This window comes from Corylus avellana, chromosome 4 (genome assembly GCF_965113065.1).
Source record: "Corylus avellana chromosome 4, dhCorAvel1.hap1.2, whole genome shotgun sequence".
NCBI lineage: Eukaryota > Viridiplantae > Streptophyta > Magnoliopsida > Fagales > Betulaceae > Corylus > Corylus avellana.
This window is the reverse complement of record NC_142493.1, coordinates 34,210,841-34,228,833: the sequence shown is the minus strand read 5'-3', so window position 1 is coordinate 34,228,833 and position 17,993 is coordinate 34,210,841. Positions and strand designations below refer to the sequence as shown.

The 17,993-nt window shown below is 36.7% G+C and overlaps 4 protein-coding genes across 4 annotated transcripts; 2 read left to right on the top strand and 2 right to left on the bottom strand.

Moving 5' to 3' along the window:
• The first annotated feature begins 1,029 nt into the window (after window positions 1-1,029).
• LOC132178464 (GDSL esterase/lipase At5g14450-like) lies at window positions 1,030-4,436 on the top strand. Its single transcript, XM_059590898.2, has 5 exons — window positions 1,030-1,354; window positions 2,831-3,040; window positions 3,127-3,302; window positions 3,597-3,867; window positions 4,040-4,436. The coding sequence occupies exons 1-5, from the start codon at window positions 1,030-1,032 to the stop codon at window positions 4,291-4,293; spliced, it is 1,236 nt and encodes a 411-aa protein (XP_059446881.2). The 3' UTR covers window positions 4,294-4,436.
• A 580-nt stretch (window positions 4,437-5,016) lies between these two features.
• LOC132179299 (GDSL esterase/lipase At3g26430-like) lies at window positions 5,017-8,256 on the top strand. The gene is made up of 5 exons (XM_059592004.2): window positions 5,017-5,370; window positions 6,108-6,317; window positions 6,420-6,592; window positions 6,757-7,027; window positions 7,606-8,256. The coding sequence occupies exons 1-5, from the start codon at window positions 5,127-5,129 to the stop codon at window positions 7,863-7,865; spliced, it is 1,158 nt and encodes a 385-aa protein (XP_059447987.2). The 5' UTR covers window positions 5,017-5,126; the 3' UTR covers window positions 7,866-8,256.
• Window positions 8,257-9,618: 1,362 nt separating this feature from the next.
• Window positions 9,619-11,474, bottom strand: LOC148586629 (uncharacterized). Its single transcript, XM_088515450.1, has one exon. The coding sequence runs from the start codon at window positions 11,075-11,077 to the stop codon at window positions 10,124-10,126; it is 954 nt and encodes a 317-aa protein (XP_088371576.1). The 5' UTR covers window positions 11,078-11,474; the 3' UTR covers window positions 9,619-10,123.
• Window positions 11,475-12,921: 1,447 nt separating this feature from the next.
• LOC132179366 (Protein phosphatase 2C family protein) lies at window positions 12,922-16,184 on the bottom strand. The gene is made up of 5 exons (XM_088515449.1): window positions 15,648-16,184; window positions 15,314-15,484; window positions 14,209-14,379; window positions 13,941-14,120; window positions 12,922-13,663 (listed from the first exon to the last, which is right to left on the bottom strand). The coding sequence occupies exons 1-5, from the start codon at window positions 15,924-15,926 to the stop codon at window positions 13,196-13,198; spliced, it is 1,269 nt and encodes a 422-aa protein (XP_088371575.1). The 5' UTR covers window positions 15,927-16,184; the 3' UTR covers window positions 12,922-13,195.
• Window positions 16,185-17,993: the final 1,809 nt, after the last annotated feature.

The following is a 17,993-nucleotide window of genomic DNA, read 5'->3' as shown; positions in this document are numbered from 1 at the left end:
CTCTTTAAGGTGGAAGTGCTGCATCAACTTTTCACTACAACAATTTTTAATTTCATGTACTTTTTTTTTTTTTGCAACTGACATGTTAGGAAATAAGCACTTGGAGGTGTAAAAGCAAGAGTTCATATAGCATTTCTTTATGTAATGTTTACACTCTCCCACCACTTGAAACTTGAAACAACCATAGAGAGAATAGTTAAAAAAAAAAAATTATAACAGAGAGCAAAACACACCAAGTAAAAGAAGACTGAGTCTCCAAAAAATCTCTTAAGAACTGACGGATTCGATGACAGCTTTGTTTATTTTGAAGGTAGACCATCGCAAGTCCAACATTGCCAAAATCTACTCCATCAACAACCAAGAAAGGCAAGATGGGTCGATCGGCTATTGAGTGAAACATAGGAGATTATGAGAAGAAAAACAAAAAGAAAAAGAATAAAAAAAGAGGAGGTTGGGACGTTCTTATCTGACACATTTTTTTACTGATTTTGCTAATTTCGAGTATGTCGCATACTAAGGAAGCGATGCCAATAGAAGTAGTGATATTAAAAATCATATTTATATCCGATCGTTATTTCTCATATTGATATGACAGTGCTGATTAACTCATGTATTTTTGTTTTTATCAAGAGTTAACACAAAGACTGATTGATACTATCACATTAAAAAATAAAATAAAAAATAGCGATGAGATAAAAAATATGGCTTCTACATAACATACAAATATCTCGCAAAATTGATATTATAAGATTTAATAGTGATTGCATCATCTCTTACTAATATATATATATATATATCTTAGATGGTGCAACGTTAACTTTGGCTTAGGTGATACATACTAATTTCCTTTTTTCCTCTCAACTAACCAATAAACTTTTGGTGACAACTTGTTTTCTTTGCCACGCGTGAGGTATCAAGTTAGCTGATCAGTTTGGAGCCAAATTGTAGCGGTAGCTACTGTTTGATAAGAAGGTCTGAGAAGTTCAAAAAGACAAAAAAGATAAAGAAGGTCTGAGATCACAGGAGTCAATGGACTGCATCAACCTCGGCAGGAGATGGAGGGGTCCTTGGGCACTACCAAAGCCTGTGGAAGCAGTGGCGGTTGTAGTTTTTCTAGCCGTTGGGTTCTCGGCTTTCGTGGCAATTGGACGACGTGGGAGAACTCTTGGTCAAATCACATTTGGTGATTCAACTCATTGTGATTTCCCCGCGATATTCAACTTTGGCGATTCGAACTCCGACACGGGCGGCAAATCCGCGGCGTTTCATCGGCTTCTCTCTCCCAACGGAAACACCTTCTTTGGTAAACCGTCGGGGAGGTACTGCGACGGACAAGTCCTCGTTGACTTTATAGGTGACTACTCTCACTTTCCTCCGATATTTTTGGAATTATAAAGAAACTTGGTAGTGTAGGTTTGGCCATGAGAGTATAAAAACACATAAAAATATAAAGAAAGATAAAAGGAAAGAGTGAGAGAAAAATATATTAAGTTGATTTCGCTTACGACATATATTCACACGTTAAAACCTTATAGGTTACCTTTTTTCTTGATATATTATATGTGATTTGAAATATTTTAAATACAAACATATTTTTTAAATTAAAAAATATCATTTAAATCCCTTTATTTAAAAAATATAAATCAACATTTATCATAAAGGATTTATATTCATAATATATGAACAATCTCGCTACTATGACTGGAACTTGAACATCAGTAACTTTTTGGCTGACATCGTTTACTCTGATCGGAATTTTGATATCAAGAACCTTAAACTAGAATTTAGACATCAGCTACTATGAGAATGAACCCACTATAGGCTTGAAATTGGCCATATGGGCCAAACATATGCTTATTTGATTTTTTTTTTTTTTTTTTTTCAAACACCACTAAGAACATGCTTGAGTGTGTGTTTGAGAGGTCTAAAAGTGCGTTTAACACTCAAAAAGTTAATTTAAAGAAAAAAAAAAGTATCTATTTGATAAAAAATAAAAAAATAAAAACACTGTCAAGGGTAAAAAAACCAAAAAATATCAAAAACACACTTTTGACAAAAGTATAAAAATAAATTTACCTTTTTTTACTTTAAAACTTTATTTATCATGTCAAATTTCAAACATACTCTTCAGACTTCTTTCTGCCCAAGGATTACTTTGATCACAGGCAACGCCCTTTCAACATGAAAAATAACCTTTTTTTTTTGGGGGGCGGGGGGGTGTCAAGGACTACTTAGTAATCAAACAGAGGCAGTGCTCCTCAAAACCAAGCAACTGCTCGCGTCCCTTTAAAAAAACACGACCATGGCACCCGCTTCAGCGCCGGCGGCAGCAGTGATGGCGAGGAGGCAAGGTGGATTTGATTCTGTGAGGTAGTTGATTATATATGAGATGCGGAAGGGATGAAAAGCCTAGAAAAAAAGAAAGGCACAGGATCGATGTTGGCATTGAATCGAGGAACGAGTTTTGTGCAGGAAACGTGCAAGAAAATTTGATTCATTTGTATGTAATCTGTCAAACATTGTTTGTTCACTTCACTTCATGTTTTGTTTCTGATGGGTGGATAACAGGATATGCTCTAATGAATGATATGCCTTTAATCTATGTGATGCATCAAAGGCCTCTTTTATGCTTGTTTTGTCATTGTGATTGAGTACTGTAGTTAGAGTTGGATTCGTGATTCAACCAAAATGCTTGAGCAAAATGAAGTTTAATCTCAATTACTTGGTGTTGCCGTATAAAAGGTACCGACTTTGAAGAGTAAATGGAACTAATCAGAAGACTAAATCCAATGCTCTACCTCGATTTTAACTAGTGTACCAATTTTTGCAGCTGAGAAGTTGGGATTGCCATATTTGGATGCATATCTGGATTCTATTGGGACAAATTTTCGGCATGGAGCAAATTTTGCTACAGGAGGGTCTACGATTCAGCCAGTAGATGCGAAAATATATGGTATGGGTTTTAGCCCCATATCTCTTGATATACAGCTTTTGCAGTTTGAACAATTCAAAGCGCGAACCATTGAGCTATACAAGGAAGGTTAGATGTGTGGTTTTTGTGGAGAAGTTGGAAAATGTTTTATGATTTTGATTGATCAAAACGCATTAGTCGTTTTTGGTTATTAGGTGGAAGCTCGTACATCAAAAGCAGTCTCCCAAGACCAGAGGACTTTTCCAAGTCTTTGTACACATTGGATATTGGACAGAATGATCTTCATTGTGGGTTTTGGTCGATGTCGACAGAGAAGCAAGTACTGGCATCAATACCATATATCATTGATCGATTTTCTGAGGCAGTAGAGGTAACAAAAATTTATGTTTTATGTTGCTTCTCAACAACTTATACCTTTTTTCAGGTAGAAAACCGAGTGGTATTCTGCAATTTGTCTATCATTTGGATCATCCAAATGCAAGTTGCAACTTACATAGAGCATGCTATGAAGTCAACAGTTGATCATATTGATTTTGAACTTCTTTCTCTAACCTGCAAACCTTCTCTGGGATCCAAACCAACACCTTAATGTATTCAATTTGCTAAATAGAAATGACTTGTTTGGATTGACTCTTGTAATTGTTGTCTCGATTTACTGTTTCAGAAACTATACCAACTAGGAGGAAGAGCATTTTGGATACATAATACAGGTCCTATTGGCTGCTTGCCCCATACTGTTACATATTATGCTCCAAAGCCAGAAATTAGGGACAAAAATGGTTGCGCGAAGTCCCCTAATGAGGTCGCCAAAGAATTTAACAGGCAGCTCAAGGAGAGGGTGTCCCAACTTAGAGCGCAACTCCCAGATGCAATTCTTATTTATGTTGACGTTTTCTCAGCTAAATATTCTTTAATTTCTCAAGCAAAGAAGCTTGGTAAGTTTCAAATATGATCATCTTCAGTTGCATTTCGTATGAATACATGAAAAACAGAATTTTGTTCTGACAGATACGATTTCACTTTTTTTTTTTTCTTTAAAAAAAGTTGTGTAAGTTGTTCATTTTGTTCTATATAAGAGTTCTAGTTTTTGGTGTTGGGAGTTTGCAGGTTTTGCTAATCCACTTGATTTCTGTTGCGGGGGTTATGGGAATGACCATGTGGCGTGTGGGAAGAAGGCAATAGTGAATGGGACAGAAGTCTCTGGGGCTTCATGCAGCAATCCTTCAGTCTACATTAGTTGGGATAGCATACATTATTCTCATGCTGCAAACAAATGGGTAGCCAACCAAATTCTTAATGGCAACCTCTCAGATCCTCCAGTCCCCATTACCAAAGCTTGTCGAAAGCAATTTCCTTTGTGATCACAAACCCAAAGCTCCAATTGGAATCTTGCTCTCATGCAATGAAGAAGTTGCTGAATCCCAACTTTGTATCAGAAATGTGGTTGTGTTTCTGTTGATAAATTCTTTTTTGCCATGAAATAGAGCTTTGAGTTTTATTTCAAACGGACATTTCACAGATTTTCGATAGCAATGTTACAATAGAAGTTATCAGTGTTGGGTGATTGTTATATTATCACTTGAAGTTGGGACATTTCAAAACTTTGTATGGCTTTTCATTGGAACTAACAGAAGTGCATTAACCAAAAAAAAAAAAAAGAAAAAAGAAAAAAAAAAGGGTAAAGATATAAAGGGGGTGGGTGGGTGGTGTCGGCCACCAACACAGCAGCTACAAAACCAACGGCAGCCAAACTTCTACAAATCAAACTGTACAGTCATGGGAGTCACGGGAAGGCTTTATATACAGGAGTGGCTCCCCTCCAATTAGTACCCTCCCGTGTGCTCCAATTTGTGCCCGGATGCATGACACTTTTAGTCATTTTTCCTTTGCAATGCTAGCTATATATATATATAAGGGTTTTTTTCTTTCTATTAAATGGTAGTAAAATTGCACACTTACTGGTCTTTCGTATGTATGAAAATAGGGAAAAACTGGACCATTTCAAAAGCGAGAGGAACCGCTCCGTTTGGGTACATGCGTATCTGTTTCTCAACTTGGATCTTATTTGATGTCCTCTCTCTCTCTCTCTCTCTCTCTCTCTCTCTCTCTCTTCCTTTGGGTACATGCAAAGTATTATATATAGACAATAATACTCTGTTTTGGTCAGAAACCAAAACATCTCTCTCTCTCTCTCATGGATCCTCAGACCATGCATACGATCTTTAGCCTAGTAATTTCAATGGCATTACTACTACCAAGCCCTACCACATCCATAACCAAATGCGAGTTTCCGGCCATCTTCAACTTTGGTGACTCAAATTCAGACACCGGAGGTTTGTCGGCAGCATTTGGACAAGCCCCTCCACCCAATGGGGAAACATATTTCCACTCTCCAGCAGGACGGTATTCTGATGGGCGTCTTGTAATTGATTTCATAGGTACTTCAATTTCTCTTTCTTTTCTTCACTTTTTTATATTAAAAAAAAAAAAAAAAAAAAGTTGGGTGGAAGCACATATGCATTTTGCTTAAGGTGGATTCGTGCACTGTTAGTGTTGGCATATGAAGTTTTAATCTTTTCCACACATTCATACTCTCTGCCTTAACCTTCCAAACTGGAAAATGGTGAAGCTCAAGGTTGTAGCTTGTACCAATACAACATGTAACTGTTAATGCTTGAAAAACATTAGATTTGGATATTTCAAAGTCTAAAACAAATCAAGCATGATGTTTTTGCGATATTAGGAAGGTTCATTTCTTGTTTTTATTTTCTCGGTGAATGGTGATGAAGTACAGAAATGCTTGTTTTCACCTGCAAGGAAGCAAGCCTGTGATGAACCCCACTTGTTAATTGATAAGACTAATTTATTATTCAATTTTTGTTTGTTTGTTTGTTGTTTTTGTCGTTAATCAAGTTCTATTATGCTATTTGATTATATGGAAAATGGCAACACGATTTGTCAATTGATTAGGTTTCTTCAAGAACTATATATTCTGTCTTAACCTTATAAAAAAGCTTGAGATCTGCCATTAGAGCATGGTTTTGGTTAAGAAAAATAAAAACAGAACAGAAAACAAAATACATAAAACTTGAAAACAGTTGTCTTTGTTTCGTGTTTTGGCTGTTTGTTAATATTTTTGACTTACCTTATTTGGAGTCCAATTGTTGATTTTCAGCTGAAAGCTTGGGACTGCCTTATCTTAGTGCTTATCTGGACTCGGTGGGTTCAAACTTTGGCCATGGAGCCAATTTTGCAACTGCTGGATCAACAATCAGACCTCAGAACACAACCATGTCTCAGAGTGGATATAGTCCGATTTCATTAGACGTCCAGTTTGTTCAATTCTCAGATTTTCACAGAAGATCCCAAATATTTAACAAAAAAGGTCAGTGGTTTTCATTTCTTACTTTAGGAAATCAAACATAAACTTGCATCATTTTTGTTACATGGGTGTTGAAGTGGGGGAGTGTTTCAAAATCTGGCACAGGAGATGTCTTTGAGAAATTGTTGCCCAAGGAGGATGATTTATCTGCAGCTCTGTACACCTTTGACATTGGCCAAAACGATCTCACTTCTGGTTTCAAACTCAACATGACCACGGAACAAGTTAAGGCATATGTTGTTCCTGATGCATTGAGCCAGCTCTCAAATATCATTAGGGTAAGACATAGTTATAAACTTTTCTTTTTGGGCAAATTATTTTTGTAGGGGACAAAGTATAATTCACTACTTTTTTGGGGTCCAAGTGCGAGAATGCTTAAAAAACATGAGGGTTTTTAAATCATAAAAGTTTGTTGATGATACCTGGGCTTTGTTGCGTGCAGTACATATATGGTCAAGGGGCAAGATCATTTTGGATACACAACACAGGCCCATTAGGCTGCCTGCCATACGTGTTGGACCGCTACCTCATCGCACCGGCCCAAGTAGATAAATATGGGTGCAACAGCCCGTTCAATGAGGTGGCCCAGTATTTTAACGGCAGATTAATAGAAGCCGTAGTCCAACTCAGGAAAGACCTTCCCGAGGCCGTAATCACCTATGTTGATGTCTACTCAGTGAAGTACACCCTCATTACCCAGGCCAAAAAATATGGTACTTTCTTGCTTTCTTTCAGCAAACCAAGGTTAAAATTTTTTATGATAATTCTAGGATGGAGTTGTTAAAATTGTAATTTTTTTTTTTTTTTTTCAAATTAAATGGTTCAGATTTTATCACCTTATCATTTACCATTAAACAAGCTATCATGACTTAAGGAAAAAAAATAAAAAACTTTTAGGAGTAATTTCACTTACCCCATGAAATTACGTGTTTTTTGCAAACACCCCCTAATGTTTAAAGTCTTTCACTTTGGTGTATTGAACTTTGATTTTCTTCCACTTTTCCCTTTCCGTTAGAATTTTTTGTTAAATCCTAACGGAAATGTGTGAAATTACTAAAATAGCCTTACTAAATTTACTCATTCTACCGTTTAATTTAACTGCAATATGTAACGGAATGTGAAAAATAGAATGAAATCAAAGTTCAATACACCAAAGTGAGAGACTTTAAAAATTGGGAGGGTATTTACAAAAAGCGCGTAACTTTATAAGATAAGTGAAATTACCCCAAACTTTTTATTTAAAGATGATAAATAAAATATTTATTTATTTATTTTTCTTGTGAATGTGAAGGATTCCAGCATCCTCTTGTAGCATGCTGTGGGCATGGTGGGAAATATAATTTCAACCGGAACATGAAATGTGGGGCCAAGAAGAGTGTCAACGGCAAAGAGATTTTGATTGCAAATTCGTGCAAAGATCCATCGGTTCGAATTAATTGGGACGGGGTCCATTACACCGAGGCCGCCAACAAGTGGATATTCGAACAAATATCTAATGGATCATTTTCTGATCCACCAATTTCATTGCAAATAGCTTGTCAAAGGATTTAAATTGTAAAAAAAAAAAAATTATGTCCGTCAAAAGAGTGGACCACTAAATCACTTGGAACACGCTTTGTCTGTTGTTTTTCTTTTCTGTTAATTGGGGGTGGGGGGTCAAAGAAGTTTAGCCTTTTTTATCTTGGAAAGAAGTTTCGCATACGTGGAGGGAACAACCTTTTCCCTGGCATCGGAGGAGCAGTACTACTGACGTATGCTTTTAGGCAGATGGGCCAGGAAGGGCCCAAATTATCCAAGCATTGGTCCCCCCCGTCTTTCAGGTTACAATGCATGTGAGAGTCGTCTTGGAATGGGCCATACGCAGTCGTTTTCATCTTTTTATCTTTTTTCTGTTTTTGGTGGTGGTTGCTATTCATTTGGGTAAATGAGCAATAATTTCAAGATAAATATCCCCCCATCTTGTGTTCCTTTTGCTTCTCTGCTTCTGTATTGCCTATAAAAGAAAATGAACAATAATTGTACCATCTTTAGGGCTGAGTTGTCACAAAAAATTCACAACCTCACCATGTGTATCTCATAAAGAAAAAAAAAAAAAAAAAAAAACTTAATTTGGAACATTTAGGAAATAAATAAAATCAAAAAAATATATTTTTGTAGAATGAGATGGCTCATTCAGAGAATGAAAAATGGTCTAGGAGAGCATATAGAGTCACTAATTAAGCGGGTTTTTGTAGTTCTTTTTTTGTGTTAAATCATCGGTTATGTCAAAAGTTAAGCGGATACGAAAGATTAATGCTATTTAGTACACTATTATATGACTTTAATACTTATACAATTTGATGATACGATAGTACACTAAAGGCTGATTTTTCAATTGCATGACAATTATATAACAGTTTACTAAATTTTATTACTTGATAAGAAATTATTGATTTAATTAAGAGTAATAAACAATTATGCGACTGTCATACAACTAGATGATGTGCTAATGAAAGTCAAATCTTGAATTAGTACTAGTAAAAAAAAAAAAAAAAGCAAGGGTTGATTTTCAATGTCACGTCATTCCAGTTATATGATAGTCATATAATAATCTACTAAATAACATTACTCTTTAATTAATATTCTAATACCCCTCGCACGTATGAGCTCATACCAATCTATCATTTAACTAATATTTTAATACCTTTTGAGCTCAAACTTTTTATTTAACACGTAAAATATTTAATTGAAATATGAGGTGAATGGCAAATCAAATCTTAATCACTATATAATATATTGTACTTATGACAAATCAATTCTTGTGCTAACCAAACTATCAACCAACCCCAATACCCTCTTTTTATCTTAAACCTCTTTTTCAACGGGGGATTCACACTCAAATCTCTACCCGTGAACTTCTAAATTAAGAAAGTGAATGATTAATAATGTTATTTCACTATCATGAATGACCTAGTGAAGTGCCATGATTAAGTCCGTTAGATTTTATAGGGGTACAGATTAATATCTTTTATAGGGAGTCACTATAGCGTTAAAATGGATTGATATTATTTGTTATTAGGCTATCTAAATTTATGTGAAATTCGAGGAGAGAAAGAGATGTGGGGCTCACTTGTCCCAACTTATGATGCAAGACAAACTTGCCTAGAGCAGCCTTTCTCTCTTAAGACGCCTGAAATTTAAGCGTGCAATTCGAAAAGCCTAATAATAGAGATCTTTAATTTATCACACAAAAAAGACTCCAAATTTTACGGGGAGTATTAAGAATTTAACACAACCATGAACAATGGAATGTAGAACCAGAACCAATACATAAAAGGAACATCCATGCATGATATGCATAAATTTGGTAACATCAATTGCTTTAAGGAACAATGGGAACTATAAACGTCCAATCGTGGATAACATTTATAAACAAAATTAATGAAGAAACATGGGGCTTATCCCATATGCATCACACACATATGCACATGTTGTTGTGTTGGGGGGGTGGTGCTTCAGTCACCTTTTGCCAATACCAACTATTAGGCAAGATATATGTGATCCAATCTGGCCTGTCTAATCATGTCCATATTATTCAATCCCAGCTGTAGCTAAGCACCAACTCACTTCGGGCCCTTGTGTCGCTCACCATTCACCAAGCTTCCAATCTCTTTCTCTTGTATTCAATCTAAACACTAGCACCCAAATTCTGTATGAACATCATGCACACGCATCTCTCCTTGTTCAACTCCTGTGCAATGGCTATGGTTTTTATGATGTTGATGATCACCATGGTAATCACCAGATCGGGACCCAGTCAGCCAAATTGATCATTCTACCCTCCAAGCATAGAAAAACAAGGAAAACCTGGACGACCCACATGCCTTATCTTCCTCTCTTGTAGCTGGATTCGCTTCCTGAGTTGACAGATATTGCATTGATGTCAATGATGATGATGGAGTTGATGATGGAGATGGAGATACAGATGATGAAATTGGTCTAAATATGAATAGTCCATGCCTAGTACCAGAGCTGAAGAGCCAGTCATGGACATCCCAATAGACTTCTACTTTGATTTTGCTTACGCTGATGGACTCGTTGCCTCTAAACTTCCATTGAAGATGCTTGATATGAATAGCTAGATTCCCATCTATCCTAATCTCCATTTGTGGATCAAACCCACCTAAGGAGTTGTCGCTGTTGATAGCAGCATTTTTGCACTCAATTGAGAGCTCATGGATGTTACCTTTCTCTTGAAATTTAGCCCTTGTGGAGAATTTCTTTTTTCCAAACAAATGTTCCTTCCTTGAAACCAACGTGGGCTCGATAAGAGCCGGCCTACACCCAGTTTTCCGAAAGGCATCTTTCTTTAGATCACCAACAGCTAAAACCACCTCTTCTTCACAAACAATGGCAACATAGTAATCTGTTTGTGGCTCTGTCTCGCCATTAAACTTTGCAGCTTTAAGGTCCCAAACCACATAGACTGTCTTACCGTCAACCATAAAGTGCTTGGAGCCTTGTTTCCTCCAAAAATACCATGGCTTGAGCTCCACCTTACACCGATGATGCTCATCTCCACCTAGCTCTCGAACAGAAACAGATAGGCCATGTTGTAACATGTCCTTGCACCATGTAATGGTGATCAGACGACACTGACCGGCAATCTTCGTTCGATAAACCGACATAGATACGCTCTGGCCTGACCTGATCACAGTTGCTGGATCATCAGCTGGGCTCTCACCGGATGAAAAGCAAGCAGGAATTCCAATTGAATCATGCATGGCACTCTATTGAGGTGTAAGAGAATTGATCAACTTATATATAGGAAAGAGTATGGCTCTGGAAACAAACCGGAGGATAACTGGATAAGGATAAAGCACTTGGCAAACAGAGAAGGGTGAAATATGGATTGGATCAAGATCTCACCCAGAAGATCTGGCGCATAGATGGTGGCAGTGACAGAGGTAGAGGCAGAGGATTTCTTTTCTGCATGCTATCATCAAGAGGGGAGACTGCTCGATCTCTAAATTGGAAGTTGAAAGTTAGGGGAGTGGGAGTAAGGGCAGAACAGCACATTTTTATATTAAATATGTGCAAAGCAGCAGCCGTGTAGGCTTCTTTTCAACTTGTGTTCTGCTTTTCTTTCTGTTTTTTAAACTTTTCCCTTCTTCAAAGTAGTTTGGCTAGCTTCAATGATAGGTTTTATCTCCAAGAATTATCTCTCTTTTAACGGTAAAAAGCAAACTAACCCCTTTACATCTGTCTTGGAGTTCATGTGATAAGTGTACCAACAAAAAAAGTTCAAGGGGGAGTCCTTTCAGGCACGAGCATGTGGGTGGCCCAGGTGGGGGATAAAAAGGAAGCAAGTGATGGAAAAAGATATACACATTAAACAGAATTTGGGTTTACGATGTGGGTTTTCATAATTTTACTTATTTTATTGTTTACCTGGGGTTTTCCTTAACTTTTCAGTGGAGCCTGTTGCAGAAAAGTGAGCAGGAAGGAATCTACTATCTAGGGTTGACATACAGAAAACGTGAGGAATCTGCACAGATCTGGTCCAACTCTCAGTCTTCACTGCACTGGAGTACGAGTAATTAGAAAATAAATATACAAGAACCCCGCTTCTCTAAAGTTTGAACAGGGAACCAAAGAAGGGGGAAAAAAAAAAAAAAGACAGAGAAAAACAGAGCCCTAGAAAGGGGATTAAGTTACAGAACCGAATTGATGATGACTAACATGTTAATGGACTGGAGTAAATGAGGAAGCTGGGGGATTATGGGGCTAAAGATTGAATGGCGCACTGTGTATTATAGCTTTTATTAGAACTCCCTGTGACAATTCTTATGAGTGTCGCATTATACTACATACATAAATAAAAAAATTAAATAACAAAATTGGACAAATAAATTTAATTGTTTAGCGGCCGACCTAATAAGCAACACAAAGATTGCCACATCAATTTATAAGAAACTTGCAATAAAGTTGTAGCATCCTCAACAGTACTCTACTATTTAGAGATAATTACTATTTAGAGATAAAAATTAATGCTCTGATAATTATCTTTTAAATAAACTTAGGAAAAAATGCACTTTATGGCCACCCCCAGTTTTTCCTTTTTTTTTTTTTTTCTTTCTTTTTAATTTTTTTTTTAAGGGGCAATTTGGGGACAATAAGACCAAAAGACGCACGTGTGTCTCACATGTGACTTTTTCGTCCTCTTAGACGGCAATGAGTGCCAGAGGGTTTGAATTAAAATTTTTTTAAACTTTAAGAAGGTACATTGCAAATTTTTAAACATTAAAATTCAAATTGAAAAAGATATCAAAGTTCATAAGGGTAAAATGCATTTTTCGCATAAACTTAAGCTATACAATCAACTTGAGATGCACTGGAATCTGAAGACTTACATTTTACTAGTTAATAATTAAGTGATGCGCAATACAAGACCTTTTTCTTTTTCCCAAAGGGTTTGGGAATAAGCATCGAGTGTTTTGTATTCTGCATTGATAACTTAAGACGTCTAACAACTTTAACAGATACTCCATAGCAGCAACATTTTAATCTTGCATCAACTGAATCTCAAACAGTTATCTATAATCATACCAAAGATTAAAAACCAGCATGTACATAAAAAGTGAAGAGATGAGGAGAAGCATTATTAGGAGAGAGTGGTGGTCCAGAGTAAGATCAGACTTACAGGGAGTGGTCACAAGCATAATGGTTGAGCTAGAAAAAGCACAATTAAAAGAAGGAGCAAAAGTAATTTCCTGGTACAATCGGAGTAAAAGAATCAGACCCTAGTCTCAATGCAACTGCAATCATCAGATATGTACAGGAGAAAAGGGATACATTGAGAGCACAAGTTAAATCAACATGTCTAGATTAATCCACCGTCTTCAGCAGTTACATCTGAAGTGGTTTAGATCAATTATCATCACAGTGATGTCATCCAAGCTACCCCTGCTCACAGCAAGGTTCACGAGCTCCTTACAAGCAGCCACAAGTCCACCATGCGGAGGTCTCCTTTTATAGCTAATGTTTTCTTTAGATGGAGATTCAGTTTTCATATTTACTCGCTTGACCAATGATATTCTTCGTGACTTCGGTGGCGGACTTTCGTTTTCACTCGCAAAGTCATCTTCGATACCTTTCCGTCTATTTACAGTTTTGTTATAGCTCGGAGACTGACCCATCCCTTTCGGTTGCTTGACCAGTGAAATCCTGCGTAACTTCGATGAAGTCGGACTCACATTCACACAGCCATAACCATCATCATTATCTTTCTGAAGATCACTTGAGGGTCCCAATCTCTTTTCAACTGGACATAATCGTGTGACAGTATCAACAGCTTCTTGGTTCCCAACCTAGGCAAAAATGGTCGACATCAAAGTTAACAATCAAATCAGATCAAATGTAGACTCAGATATGTCAATCTCATGCAGAAGGACCTCAATATTTTAGCGACTAATTAATGATCAACCAAACACGACGTTAGCAAAAAAGATAAGGCCAAACATGAGCACATAGATTAAGGACACAAAAGGGTAATGGTAACACTTCCATAAACATAGGTTTTTTTCATGTCTTCCAGCTCTAGCACGGATTTTTTTATGTATAAACCGCTCCTACTTTCCTTCTCACCTCTTCCCACAGTCCATCAGAAGCCAAGACAAGAAATTCCATGTCTGGCGTCAGCTTTAAGATCTTTGTATCAGGCTCAGCCAGTACCCAGTCCTTCAGATGTGCATCTCCTATGCTTCTAGAAACAGAAAGTACCCCATGAACTCTCCATGCTCCTCGATGGATCTCGACATATCCTCCCTGTATCAAAGTATTGAGAGATGCCATCATTAACAATTCCTGCTCTACTCTTCAAAACAGCTAAGTTTGACTATACTACAATAAATACCTTATCCTCTATTCTTTTCCGTTCATCTTCCTGTTCCACTCTATGATCTCTTGTAAGAGCTTCAGCCACTCCACGTCTACAAAGAACAGCCCTGCAATCTCCCACGTTTGAAATAACAACCTCCTGCCCTTCAATCAAGGCTGTGACACAGCATGCACCACTGCCTAAACCCTGCATTTTCATTCAAAATAATAAATTTAACATTTCCACAATACAAAAAAACAAGAAAAAAATCAACAGGCATGGTAAGCTTGTGTAAATATTGTTAAAGTATTAATTAAATGATTAAATTTACCCCTTCTTATGAGCTTAAGCTTTTGTGATAAGTAGTATTTTAACATGATATTAGAGCAAAGATCTTGAGTTCAAACTTTGTCTCCATCATTCACCTCATTTCAATTAAATATTCCACGTGTTAGGCCTCACCTATTAAAGGGGATTTTGAACCTTCATGTGAGGAGAATTGTTAAAGTATTTATTAAATGATTAAATTTACTCATACATATGAACATAAGCTTTTAGGATAAGTGGTGATTTAACATATATGGGCTGCCTCCTACAATTTCAATACATATTTACAGTGCAACAAGAGATCTCTGCTTTCCATTTAACAGGGATCAAGTGGCCTCAAAACCAATGAATTAACAGGGTTCATCATCACCACGGAAGCTTTTCCAATGAGTTGGTGTCAGTTTCACATTGAGTAGTTAGAATAGAGCACAAAGAGTGGTTGACCGAGATGAAAATAGAAAATGAAAAGCAGAACCAAACAGTCAAAATTGAGCAGTACTGAGGTTAGATGCCATTGGGCCCTGAAACTTAGCATCCCATTCAACCATTCTAAAGTGAGAGACAAAACTTCTATATAAGAAACCCCCTAAAAAAATTAAGTCTAGTCGAGCAGCTTTTAAGGACCAAGAATAACGGAAACCCAAGTGGACAAGATTTGTAATAATGAATAATATCCTGTCAAAATCAATTTACGCGAGCATGTAAGCAACATAAAATCAAATTCACTGGTGGATCTTCTGTTACTTGCAATAACAAGTTAGAGCAGAGAGAATTAAAATTAGAACAACCCAAGAGTTTTGGAAATTGTAATAACCTGCTTCAGGAACTCCTGGTCTGTTTTAATGTACCCAGATTTAACCGCCTCTTCCTTAGCCGTAGGTTCTTTACAATTCTCCATCATTTCGAGAATGTTAGTGTGCAAATTCTCCGCCACAAACTCCGCAGCTTTATTGCCTCCATGTCCATCATAAACACCAAAAAACCCCTACACGTTACCAACAAAACCAAGCACAGTCAGCCACCGCTCAGTCCAAAAATTCCCATTTTCCTTATCAATGCCAATTTTCCACGTACGCTACAAGCCTCACACAACATTAAAAAAAATGTATAAATAAATAAAGAAAAATAAAGAGAACCCAGTAAATTACTTTGTTTGATTTGCCTTGTAAGCAAGGAAGGATCTTGTGGGTGTCTTCCATGAATTTCTTCTTGCCTTTGACGGAGGAAACCCCAACGCCTATTTCACCGAGGCATACGGCGTCGTCTTGGGGCGCAGAGTCTCGGGATGCGGACCTATCCGTTTGGATTTCCTGCAAGACACTTGGGATCTCAATCTTGGGGGGCCTTTTCCGCTTCAACGAAGAAGAAACAGAGAGTTTCACGGCGCTGGTGTTCGTGTCTGAAACAAGCGAAGACTCGCTCGCCATTGTTACAGAGAGAGAGAGAGAGAGAGAGAGGGGCAGAGGCTCTAACGGCTATAAAGAGAGAGAGAGAGAGAGAGAGAGAGAGAGAGAGAGCAATTGTGTGGAGTGAAGTGGGAAGTCAAAGTAAATGGAAGGCCGTTAGGGTTTGTGGGGGTCAAAGAATCATATTTTGGCCGCGAGCCGTTAGGATCCCTGGTCAAAAGTTTGAAGGGTTTACTACTCCTCTACCTGGAGGGAAAGATTTCATTTTTAGGTGATATACAAAATTAGGGTCGTTGTTTCCGTCAGGTAAAGATAAGAGAGAAGAAGAGGCATTCATCTATAAATAGTAAATTATCCACTTTTAGAAACCAATTATTCTCCATTTGTTGCAAAATTGAGAGAAGCTTCATTAACTTATTAATTCGAATATTATACCTACACTTGGTCGGTGGTGACAGAAGCTTCGTTAATTCATTGGAAAATATGGCTTCACTTGGTCGGTGTTATTGGTATCTTACCAATTTGCTAAACAATATGTTACACGTGTTAAATGCTGGCATTTCATACACCATTTGGCCTCAAAAGTCAACAAAAGAAAGAAAAGAAGAATACGAGAACTATAAGTCCATAACCATATGAACATCAATTTCTTTTAAGTTGAGTTTGAATAATTCTGTGTATAGAACTTTATGTATTTCTTTAGCACGTGAGAATTATATGCTTTTTTAAATAATGTACTTCTCACATACGCAAAAAACTAGGTTATGATAAATTCTTGAAACTCAATTTGAAAATTAAATTTGTCACAACCATATGAATGTAAATCACTAGTTTTAAAATGGTGAAAATATGGACCTTTATGAGTGAGTCCTTATTAACCAAGGTTCCATTTGTTTCACCCTAAAACGATTTTTAACAAATATTTTTCATATTTTCTAGTGTTTGGTGCGACAGAAATAATAGTCAACAAAAAATATTTTTTGTTTGATCGAAAAACCTCTTTAATTTTTGTAAAATTGTTAATATTTTTGAAAATTGTAAACAATTTTTCGAGTTTGAGCATCTCATTCTCAAATCGACGATTTAGCCGGGACGTCACTGGGCCATCGTTGTGACGTAATCGAGACCCGATTGGGACCTAACTGGAACTTTGCTCGGATGCAATCAGGACCTTGTTGGAACACGATTGAGACTCGCCAAGACTTTGCTTGGACACTGCTGTTACTCAATTGGGATCAAGACTCGCCAGGACTCGGCCTAGTTATCACTGAGATCCGGTTAAGACATTATCGTAATTTAACATTTAATATGATTGAATGAAAATGTTATATATATAATTTGTAATTTTTTTAGGTGCTAAACACCATAAAATATTTTTTTATTAAAGTATAGGTCATCAATAAAAACATTTTACATTATTTAAGGAACCTTAGATGTTATCGAAGTATAGGTCATCAACAAAGACATTTTAGTATGTTGTAAATTCTTATCCACAACTTTTATCATTTGATAATGTCAAATGAATCGCAAAAAACATGTTTAAGTGTATGGCTATTAGCTAACCCAAAATAAGAAAAGTTTCATAAAGTTCCAAGGTCCAATACTAATTTTTTTTTTTTTTTTTTTTTTTTGGAGGCTTGTCTTGACTTTGACATTGTCAACAAACAATTCTAAATGCCTAAACTCTTTTTCTTTAGAGCAGGGGTTCGTCTAGGGGTGTCAAGGTAATTACGGTTAGCAGTTATTGTCAATAACCGCTACCGTAACCGCTTTAGCGGTTAGTAAATTTTACTAACCGCAACCGCTAACTGCTTAGCAGTTAACAGTTAGCGGTTAACTGCCGGTTAGTGGTTAGTGAAATAGATAATCGTCCACTAACCGCTTTTTCAAAATTGAGCTTTTTTATGGGTTTTTGGGCTTTTTTACCCTTTTTTTTTTTTTAGTGTCTTATTGGGCCCAATTGCTATAAAAAGAGCTCATATTGAAAATTTAAAAATATTTGACCCAAAATTTACATTAACTTGTACTTTTAAAAAAATTTCGGTTAACTTTTTTTTTTTAAACAACATTAAAAAAATAAATAAAAAA

What these genes read in the sequence shown, in the direction of transcription:
- LOC148586629 (XM_088515450.1), bottom strand. Translation starts at nt 11,077, where the DNA reads ATGCATGATTCAATTGGAATTCCTGCTTGCTTTTCATCCGGTGAGAGC.
- LOC132178464 (XM_059590898.2), top strand. Translation starts at nt 1,030, where the DNA reads ATGGACTGCATCAACCTCGGCAGGAGATGGAGGGGTCCTTGGGCACTA. An exon ending in AGTCCTCGTTGACTTTATAG is followed by an intron (nt 1,355 to 2,830) that starts GTGACTACTCTC and finishes CAATTTTTGCAG; the next exon opens with CTGAGAAGTTGGGATTGCCA. An exon ending in GATTTTCTGAGGCAGTAGAG is followed by an intron (nt 3,303 to 3,596) that starts GTAACAAAAATT and finishes TTACTGTTTCAG; the next exon opens with AAACTATACCAACTAGGAGG.
- LOC132179366 (XM_088515449.1), bottom strand. Translation starts at nt 15,926, where the DNA reads ATGGCGAGCGAGTCTTCGCTTGTTTCAGACACGAACACCAGCGCCGTG. An exon ending in ACCAGGAGTTCCTGAAGCAG is followed by an intron (nt 14,380 to 15,313) that starts GTTATTACAATT and finishes ATGAAAATGCAG; the next exon opens with GGTTTAGGCAGTGGTGCATG. An exon ending in CTGATGGACTGTGGGAAGAG is followed by an intron (nt 13,664 to 13,940) that starts GTGAGAAGGAAA and finishes ATTTTTGCCTAG; the next exon opens with GTTGGGAACCAAGAAGCTGT.
- LOC132179299 (XM_059592004.2), top strand. Translation starts at nt 5,127, where the DNA reads ATGGATCCTCAGACCATGCATACGATCTTTAGCCTAGTAATTTCAATG. An exon ending in CCAAATATTTAACAAAAAAG is followed by an intron (nt 6,318 to 6,419) that starts GTCAGTGGTTTT and finishes AATCTGGCACAG; the next exon opens with GAGATGTCTTTGAGAAATTG. An exon ending in AGCTCTCAAATATCATTAGG is followed by an intron (nt 6,593 to 6,756) that starts GTAAGACATAGT and finishes TGTTGCGTGCAG; the next exon opens with TACATATATGGTCAAGGGGC.